Raw genomic sequence first — 10772 nt, forward strand, 5'->3', positions numbered from 1 at the left:
TCTTATTCCTGAACCTCAGAATCTCTCCTCTAGAGATGTGAGCTGTCTTTCTTCCAGACAATCCCCAGCTGTCTCAACCACTGGAACCCAATTTCTTTTATCTGCATTAGGGTTCTTGAGGATTTAAAAGTGCCTGCTGGCAAAAAACCTTTCGTTTACTAAACATGCCCCTACCATCCAAACACATGCAAACAGCAATTTCTAGAAGTGATGACATGGCTTAAGTGGGAAGAAGATGGGATTTAGATGCAGAAGAATCTGGAATTCTTAGCTGAGTGACCTTGGGCAAGTTACCAGACCTCCCAAGCTTCAGTCTCCTGGTTTATGGAGTAAGATTATTTGTACTTACCCTGAGACCATTGAGAGGAGTAAATGAGACCATGTAAATAAAGCCTCTGGAACGAGGCCAAGCATATAGCATATACTCATTTAGTGCAATTCCCTTATTTTCTAAGAAGTATTTATAATAATAAAGGAAATGTCCTTATACCTAGCCTAGAATTTCTATGAACGGTAAAGCTTGGAGCATCCTGAGCAGGCTTGAACTGTCTTGAGACAGGCTTATGAATTAGGCATGCAGCTTTACTGTGGTTTAGAAGATGCTCATTTCCACTTCCTCTGCAGGTGCTGATCGCCAGTGGCTGGATACTCTGAGGTTGCGGCAGATTGCATCCGATACTTCTTTACAGCGTTCCCAGAGCAATCCCATTCTGGGGTCACAATTATTTCGCTATTTCAATGACCAGGATTCCTATGCTGCTGCTGTAAGGCGGACCCAGGTGCCCATTAAGTATCAACAGATTACACCCATAAACCAATCCAGAAGCTCCTCTCCTACTCAGTATGGACTGACCAAAAACTTCTCTTCCCTGCATCTCAACTCCAGGGACAGTGGCTTTTCCAGTCTGCCAACTGACAGCTCTTTAGAGAGGGGTCGATACTCAGATAGAAGCAAGAACAAATATGATCGTGGTAGCGTATCACTCAATTCTTCTCCTAGGGGAAGGTACAGTGGGAAAAGTCAGCATTCCACACCTTCACGAGAAAGATATTCTGGAAAATTATACAGGGTTTCTCAGTCAGCACTCAATATTCAGCAGTCACCTGACTTCAAGAGAAGCCCAAGTGACTGCCATCAACCCAGGACCATACCAGGGATGCCTTTACACCCTGAGACCGACTCACGAGCCAGTGAAGAGGACAGCAAAGCCAGCGAGGGAGGATGGACAAGGGTGGACTACCGTAAGAAACCGCACAGGCCCTCTGCTGCCAAGACTAACAGGGAAAGAGCCAGAGGAAACTACCGTGGACGGAGAAACTTCTGATGAATTGAACTAGATGAGTTTTCCTACATAGGCTCTCTTCTTTTCTTTTCTTTTTTTTTTTTTTAAAGATGTAATGGATTTTAATAAGACAATACCTTCAGACAGAATTAACAAAAAGACAACGTTTCCATTTTTGGATTTAGGAAATGCCTTCTAATTGCAACGACAGCCAAACCAGAGCTCAAATGATGGATGTTGGTTGCCCAAGGATGATAACTAGACTTAAACATAACTATACATACCCTCCCACCCTCGAATTAACATTTTGAGAGGAGGAGATATGCCACCTTATTTCCCTAACCACTGCCATTCTGGTTAGCAGGGCCTGGACTAGGGTGATGTTAAGTGGGGGGTCCTTGTCTTGGGTGCAGAATTGATGGGGAGCCAGAAAGCTCAGTAATCAAGATACATAATATTCTAATGCAATATTTAAATAAATGAAAATTAATGCAAAAAATTCTGTGATAAACAAAAAGTCAAAATTCTCCATAAATATAGGATCAGTATTACTGATTTTTCCCCTTGTCTAAGGCTCCAATATGGCTTGGCAAGGCACTGTTACGGATCCAGTCTATTTAAAATTTTGATATTTTGTTCATCATGAATTTTTGCATTAATTTTTAAAATACTGCATTAAAATATCATTTGTCTTGATTACTGAGGTGTTGGGGCTTCTTGTTTTTTCTGGAGGCCTCCTTAATTTTGTGCCTGAGGCAAGTGCCTCAGTCTTGACACTGCTGGTTAGTATTTATTTTAGTAAGGTATTTAGATTTTTATCATGGTCAGAGCTGAAGTGATTTGGTTCGTCATTTTTAGGCAATAAAAAAGGTTACTGAACTTAATGTTTATTGTGATGCATATCTCTTTCATTAAGACTCATCAGAAACCAAAGATCTAAAGTTGCCTAGGAGATTTGTGGTTACTGCTTTCCCAAAGCTCCCAGGGCCTGCTTTTGAATATTATTTTCTACATTTTACCAAAGGGGGAGCAAAGAGGGAAAAACAACAGTCCATAAAGACCTCCCGGAATGTCAGAAATCTAAACTCTGGAAGAAAACAGACACAGAGCAGGATAATAACGTCACAAGCCACAAGCCAAAGAAATTTAAAATTACCAACATCTTGTTAAGAGCAAGATGGTAAATACCATCCTTGCAGCAAGAAATCTCGAAGCAGCTGGGGGGGGGGGGGGGGGGCGGGAGGTGGGGGGCGGGGGAAGGTAAATGGTGCAGGTGGGAGGAAACTGCCTGCAGCTTAGGGCAGGAATTGTGAGATCCAACTTCTGAAATTCTTCATATTTTAGAAATCAAAAAGTCAAGAGGTAACAAACTTCTATGTCAAATAAATAAATAAATGTTACTTTCAATATATTCTGAGATTCTGTTCAATATTCACTCACCCTGAATATCAAGTGTCCTTTGCCCTGCAAAGGATTCTCAATGCTCTGGAGAAGTTCTAATGACACACTGTAATTCCGTGGGGCTGAGTTCTCTTCAATAGGAACCAGTCATCAAACTTGAGCGAATGTTCCCAGAGTAGCTGCCGTGCTCTGATAAGGGCCTGGGGCCTGGTGGGGAAAACTGTATTTGGGACGCATTAAAGTCAAGGTTATAGGAAATGACCTTTATTTACAAGAGAAGTTGTGACCTAAACATTGATTCGACAACTCGGTTTTGTAAGTTGTAGTACATGTTTGCCATCTGCGTTTATAGGCAAAAACAATGGGCAGTGGTAAAATCAGAGGGCGGGGTACTCTCTTCCATCATGCATAACCCATGTCTCTAAGGTTGTAAGCTCCATTGTGGTCCTTTCTCACAAAGCTTATAGCAACTGCAGTCTGTTTTTAATTATTTTCTTCTTGTCCTTTGAGTTTAAATTTAAAGAAAAATAGACTAATAGAAAGTATGCTATCTTAATAGCATGCTGCTTCCAAATAGGCAATAAAATATTTTATTTGATTAGAATTTTTGGTTAAGTGCCTGAACACAGAACAGAATCTTAACTGAGTCACTCTAGAAGTATGGCTTTAATTATTAAACAAAATGGGCATTCTGGAGAATTATTTAAGACTCTAGTTTAAAAAGTGTTATGCAAATGATTGCTGGTTTCAGGCTGTTTTCTCCTCTTCTAGCTTTCTTGGGCTATGGGCTGGAGAATCCAGGCTGGTAGTGAAATGACTTAATGACCTCAGCCCTAGTTAGTATAGTAGCTGATCACACAGTGGTTATTCCAACAGCCCACAAAACTGATCACTTTGTAATATCTATTGGAAAAATACTTGTCAGCATCAATGCTCCCAGCCCAAAACCAGAATAAGAACATCCGGAATCTGTTTCTTAGTTGTAAAGCAAAAGTTAGAGTTGTTCTTTTCTTTTTTTTTTTTCTAATGATGTTTATTCTCCAAAAGTTGATTGCCAGGTTGAAAGATGAATATAAGTCAAGAACAGAGCAAGGATTAATAGGATTTTTTTTCCATCCAACTAAATCAGTTGTCAACAATGACAAACTATAGAACTTTGAGGAGACTGAATTAAAAAAAAAAAAAAAAAAAAAGATGGCACCTGGGTGGCTCAGTCAGTTAAACGTCTGCCTTCGGCTCAGGTCATGATCCTAGGATCCCGGGATGGAGCCCCGCATCGGGCTCCCTGCTCGGCGGGAACCTGCTTCTCCCTCTCAAATAAATAAATAAAAAAATCTTTTAAAAATAATAAAAAAGGATATTTTAAGAGAAAAATTACAGTAGAAACAAATTAAGAAAGTCTATCTTGAGTTGGGCATCTCTAAATGTGAGGATTTAGTGGTCCTTAAGTAGGCTTCTGATGGAATCTAGAACTGCTAAATCTTTGTTGCTTGCTACCCACAGAGGTACTGATTATTCCAGGCATAGCCCAGACAAAGCAAGATATTTTGCTCTTTGCAAAGTCACTGAATTAGCAATTCTATAGAAATAGTCTGAGTCCTTTTTTTTTTTTTTTTTAAGTAGGCTCCCTGATGTGCATGGAACCCAGTGCAGGGGGGGGCAGGGGGCTTGAACTCAGGACCCTGATATCAAGACCTGAGCTAAGATCAAGAGTCAGATGCTTAACCAGCTGAGCCACCCAGGTGCCCCTCCATAGAAATAGTCTGAATAATCAAATAATCCCAAATCTGTATAGGAAAATGGAGATTATCGAGGACTACTTTAGAAATAAATATAAACTAGCAACTGTTTTCAACCAATTAATAATGAATATAGTTCATAAAAATAACAAAAATTGAACTGCAATATTTAAGACTACTCATGGTAAAACAGAACAGTAAGATCTGACCCCGGGGGGAAAGTCAGATTAAGAAACAATGGCCACAAAAGAATCCTCACAGTGGCACAAGCGATAATTGGTAAAACTTGGCATGAACAAAACACCTTTTGATATATAAAATCTTCAGTGTAAAATTTAAATTTAAATTAAAATGTGTTGATAGGGAAGCAACACTAACCTCTGATACTTAACCAATGGAATGGCCACAAATGGTTCAATACCCCTCAGGCCTGAAAAACATGTTTGCAAATCAGCCTGGAAGTACGAAGCAATCCAAGGAGAGCATGAGTCTTTTAGAGGTGGTGGGAGGTTTAAGGGATAGGTGTGGAGGCAGCCAGAGGTGGTCAGTCTTGGAAGGCCAGAATGAGGTGACCCACAAGGGAAAAGGTTAGCCTTACTATCCATGCCAGGCCTTCATGCAGGGCGCAATGTGTCCAGTCGTTCACGGAGACCCCTTAAGCAGGACAATATTATCCAGCAGAGCCCTTTCCAAACTGACATGAGAATCCACTCAGTTGAGGAAATCTGAACTTGCCGTGGAGATGGTCATATGGTCCCGCTCCTGCTTACCTCTTCGGCATCACCATTTGCCTCTCCCCACAGCAATCAAATACTATGCCATAGCCACACTGAACCGTTCCCATGTTCCCTCTTGTCTTCGAAACGTTTAATCCCTCCATCCAGCTTCCCCTGCCCTGAGTGGCTAGGTCATCCTTTAGCTCTCTGCTAAGACATCACTGCCTCGAGGAGACCTTCTCAGATCCCCAGGTCTGGGTAAGGCCCTTCCTCATGAGAACCTTTTGGTTACTCAATCACATGTATCCCCACTGTTATAATTGTCCCCAAATTTGTTTATCTGTATTCCTTACGAGACTATCAGATCTATGAAGGCAGGGACTGTGCCTATCTTGATTACCAGTGTGTCTCCAACACATAGTTGGTACTCAGTCTATTTGCTGAATGAATGCATTGATTAGTTTACTAATCAGGCTAACAAACAATTAAATCATCTAAATTCTTGTTCTAATCCTGTGCTCACTAAGTGACCTTAACAGGAGTCTCCAGCCCACTTTAGAGTTGTATTTCTGGTGTTAAAATAATTGCCATTCGGACTTTATACATCAGTCTTTTGTGAGCTTTGCCGGTGTGAGTTGGCCCCTGAGAATAACTCTGCGACACTGATTAAATTTGGGGCTTATCACTGACAGCAGACTGTGGACATGCCAAGTGCCCCAAGGAAAACGTTAGCTCAGGAAGCAGCTCTTTGTATCATGGTGAACTTTACATACTTTCCATTTTGAATTTCTAGAGTATAGCACTATAAACACGGGCTCTCAATAAAGACTTGCCATGGGAGTAAAAAAAAGAAAAAACAGATATACTATGTACGTTAAATAAGTTCAAACATAGACATTGTCCTTTTAGACATTATAGAGTCTCACTACAAGGCTGTCCTTTCCAGAGGCCTAAAGTTCTGTCTTTTTAATGACTAGCAATTGTTCCTAATCCTAGTGCCCTTTCCAGTGCAGCTGTGACTGCTTCTAAAAGTACATAAGGCTTACTGAAAGTCTAACCTGGCAGTTTTCCTTTCTCATACCCAAAGGTACCAGGAGCATTCCTAATGCCAGATGATGCCTGTTTTCTGGCTGAGACTGGGGGAGGCTTGACGTTGGTGCAGGGACAATTCAAGATCTGTCAGCTGGTTGCGGCTGATTATCAAGATGTCCAAACTGGCTCCTTTGCTATGTGTAAGCAATTTAATTTTGTGCCTAATTTTAATCTGCAGTGTACTGTATGTCTACATCTGCTGTGTTAAAGCATTCATTAGCATTTAAAGGGGGAGCTGATGGTATTGATCACTCTTATTAAAACCAAAAACAGTCATTCCGCAGTAACTGATGAGCATTCTCTTCAACCGCTGAAGTCACAGCCAAAGTTTATGTACTCAAAACACCGGCAGAAATGGAAAATGCAATATTAAAGCAGGGATATTAAAGTGGCATCTGTTAGAAGCATTTACGGTTTGCCACCACCCACCCAGCCCCCCAGCTTCCCAGATTATGAGCTTCTCCATCACAGGAAACTTCCATTTTTTCCTGAATTTCACCACCAGGCAGAGTGCCTGCCACAGAATAGGTTCTCAATAAAGTTTTTGATGAGTGAAAAAATTAAGGAATGAAGGTGAACTAACCGGCACATGTTACATAAACCCTCTCTACGTGAATATATTTTTCTTACAGACACTGTAACAGCTATCTATTGCTCTGTAATAAATCACCTCAAAACTTCCAGTGGCTTAAAGTAAGAATAAACATCTGTCATCTCACATAGTTTCCATGGTTCAGGAATTCAGGAGTGGCTTAGCTGGCTGATGCTGGCTCAGGTTTCTGATGAAGTGTTAGTCAAGGTGTTCACTGGAGCTACCTTCATCTGAAAGCCTGACTGGGGCTGGAGGGTCTGCTGCCAAAACGGTTCTCTTACATGGTGTTGGTTGTTGGCAGGAGGCCTCCGGTCCTCTTCATGTGGGTAGTTCTACGTACTTAAGTATCTTTGTGACACGGTGGCTGGGTTCCCCCAGAGAGAGTGAGCAAGAAAGTAGGGGGAAAGCGACAATATCTTTTATGACTTAGCCTCAGAAGTCACACATAGTCACTTCCCATAATATCCTACTGTTCACACAGGTCAGCCCTATCAGCATGGGCGGGGACTACCCAAGGTTGTGAACACCAAGAGCTGAGAGTCACTGGGTCACCTTGTAGGCTGGCTACCACAGACACCATTACGATCTCTGTACTCCCCACCCCTCCAACTGCAGTTTGAGGTCTTTCTCTCTGAGCTTTGCCTTTTCTGCCTCTTTTACATTTTCTCAGAATCTGAAATTTGAACCTGAACATGCTTCAACTGAGTGTTAGAGCAGGAAGGCATCATGGAGACCATCAGACGTTCAGTGCCCTCACTTTACAAATGGAGAAACCAAAGCCTGTTGGAGCAACATACCCACGCAGCAACTCAGCCAGTCACAGACAAAGGCAGGCAGAGCTCAAGGCCACCCCTAGAGGCTCTCCTCTACACTGTTCTCATGGAAGCCTGTGCTTTGCAAAATGTTCGATCCCATGTGAAATCGGTGTTGCTGAGGTCTGGCAGCTATCAGTTAACACTTACTTTATTTGGTACAGTTGGATCATCTTAAGTCTCCACAGCAACTGGAGATTAGGAGGTATGACTAGATGCTTCTAAAAACCATCAGGGCAAATACATTTCCTCCGTCTTTCATCAGGCCTTTGTTGGTTTCCTTTGGATTTCTGGTGCTTTAGACAGAGCATCTGTTTTATGAAATAAGTATTCCTAATAAGGTGCTCTGCAGAGTACCTTTTAATGCTCAATTCAGTCAAGCAAACATATGCCGAGGTCCTACTGTGTGTTTGACACTGGCCCTGCATTCTGTGTGATTTCCATTGTAAATTCAGAAACAAATCTCAGAGGTAGGGGGAATTATTTTTCTAGAGACTAAATTAGAAAGATAAAATGGAAAAGAGATATCATGTATTTTGTGGACCAGGAATAATACCTCCCCCACGTCTTCGTGGTTCTTTGGCTCTTTCTGCACACCAGCCCCTCCCTCTCACTGCATTTCATCCTGGCCTGGGGCACCTGTGCCTCTGAACTTCCCAGTTCTCAGGACTTAGCTTACACAATGATTCTTTGTCTTATTTTTTTTTTTAAGATTTTATTTATTTATTTGAGAGAGAGAGAAGGAGAGACAGTGAGAGAGTACAAGCAGGGAGGAGAGGGAGAAGCGGGCTCCCTGCAGAGCAGGGAGCCTGATGTGGGGCTCGATCCCAGGACCCCGGGATCATGACCTGAGCCGAAGGCAGATGCTCAACCGACTGAGCCACCCAGGCACCCCTATTCTTTGTCTTAAAAAAAATGCCTAAAAATCACTAGTTCCTGCATTTAATAGAAAACACTCAAAATGACCCAGCCTTAAATTTGAGCCATTATAGCAAATCACAGTCTTATGTTATCAAAGAATCAAAATGAGTTTACTGAAAATGAGAGATCCAATGCTAGGTGGCCAATTTTCAGAATGAAGTTCCGGGCAAACTCAAAGGAAAACAACACCATCTGCTTGTTTTACTGAGGTTTCATGATAAGAAACACAGTCCCATCCTAGCTAGTTCAAACACAATTAAATTTATTTTAACGTAATATAAAATATATCATGGAAGAAATAATTGTGATTAGAGTTAACATTTATGGACTGATCACTATGTGCCCAGTCTCATTCGAAGCCCTTCCCTCATTAATCTTCATAATCAACCCTATGAGGTAGACTCTATTATTATGTCCATTTTACAGGTGAAGAAACTGAGGAATAGAGAGGTTAGCTGTTTGCCCAAAGTAATTCAAGAAGTGGCACTGCAACAGGGTGTGACCCCACATAGACTGGTGCTGGAGGGTTGCTCGGAATTCAAGGTGGCTCTCAGCATCCGGGTCAGGTCACTGGATCCTTGTCTCCATGCTCTACCATTAATGAGACTCAGCTACGCCCATATGGCTGCTGCTTTTTCTACGGCACCAACGTCTGATGTTTGCTGCTCTCCTGTATTTCAGTCTGCACCAATAAGGCTTCCCATCACAGATGCCTCCTCTAAACGTTCAGCTCCAGCTCCTGCCTTTAACTGGTAATAATTCCTTCCATATTCGTTGTTTCAAAGTCCCCCAAAAAGAGACCAATTCAGCTTGGCCCAGCTCATGTTTTTGAGATAGACCTGAGAAGTCACAGGTTGCTCAGCAGACCCTAGGCTGGCTAGGTGCCCTCCCTGGTCCTGTGGCCTATCAAGAGGAGTGTGAGGATGGCATAGGGTAGAGAGTATGGCCATCTAGGCTGTAAGGTCTTGTAGCTGCAATAATTTCTCTTAAAATAGGGTATAGGCATACTTTTGCAGCACACTTATCCTCTGATACCTAATCTACACCGTTTACTAGAAGGGCATACTCCAAGTAATTGGCTGAGTTGAACAAGTAGTTTTTGGTGGCATTTATAAACTATACCAAGAAAATTATGCAGATAAAAAGTTCTGCTTTGTAAACGGACTTTTTCACAGGATTGTGAGTAGGAAACCTATTACCTCCTCCTCACACTCACATGACTACCACACTCCTAACACTTCTGACACCAGGTGTGTGGGGCTTTTTGCCCACACTGAGCAATTCTGCAAATCCAGCGGGGTGTCCTACAGTTTGACTCAGTTCTGACACTATATTCCTAGAGATCCCACAGTTAACCTCAGGGCTCAGCGCGCAAGACTGCTCCCCCCCACTTCAGATGCCAATCACGAGTCCAGGTTGTCACCTGTGCTTTTGACCAGCTATACACTGGAGGTTCCCAAGCCGCGTCCTTGGGTTCAATAATTTGCTAGAGCAGCACACAGAACATGGGAAAACAGTTGACTTTTGACCAGTTTATCATAAAAGGATACAATAAAGATACAGATGAACATCCAAATAGAAGAGATGCAAAGGACAAGGCATGTGGGAAGGGGCACAGAGCTTCCGTGTCTCTTTGGGTATACCACCCTCCCAGCACCACCATTGGTTCACCAACCCCCCAAGTTCTCCAAACCCCCTACTACTGGGATTTTTATGGAGGCTTAATTATGTAGGCATGATCAATTATTAACTCCACTTCCAGCCCCTCTCTCCTCTCTGGAGAATGTGTGATGGGGCTGAAAATTCCAAGCTTCTAAATCAAGAGCAGATCTTTCCTGTGACAAGCCCCTACCCAGGAGCACACTGAGAATCTCCTCATTAGAACAGACATTCCTATCACCCAGTAAACTGCAAAGGATTGAGAAGCTTAGTGTAGGGAACCAGAATCAAAACAAAATATTAGAACAAAAGATGCTCCAAGGTGCTCTCCTTACTTAGGAAACCACAAGGGTTTTAGGAGCTCTGTGGCAGCAACCAGGAGCAAAGACCAATATATGTATTTCCTATTATTTCACAGACTGGGTAACTTTATATACCAAAGTGTAATCAATTCAAACCAATATTTAATTGAGCACCAACGATGAGTAACATCAAGGATTAACTTCCTAAGAGTAGGAATAGAGTTTGTAGGATTTGAGAGCTAGGAAGGACTTACT

At 42.2% G+C, this 10772-nt stretch overlaps 1 protein-coding gene across 5 annotated transcripts in view; it reads left to right on the plus strand.

Annotated features, from left to right (window-relative positions):
- MAP3K20 (mitogen-activated protein kinase kinase kinase 20) overlaps nucleotides 1–2498 on the plus strand; it is a 177979-nt gene extending 175481 nt beyond the window's left edge. For all 5 annotated transcript variants that reach the window (XM_027588489.2, XM_027588490.2, XM_027588487.2 and 2 more), the window contains one exon: nucleotides 625–2498. In XM_027588489.2, coding sequence (XP_027444290.1) covers nucleotides 625–1325 — 701 coding nt within the window. In that variant the 3' untranslated portion in view covers nucleotides 1326–2498. The remainder of the gene's footprint in view (nucleotides 1–624) is intronic.
- Nucleotides 2499–10772: the final 8274 nt, after the last annotated feature.

The sequence above is a fragment of the Zalophus californianus genome, chromosome 3 (assembly GCF_009762305.2).
Source record: "Zalophus californianus isolate mZalCal1 chromosome 3, mZalCal1.pri.v2, whole genome shotgun sequence".
Classification (NCBI taxonomy): domain Eukaryota; kingdom Metazoa; phylum Chordata; class Mammalia; order Carnivora; family Otariidae; genus Zalophus; species Zalophus californianus.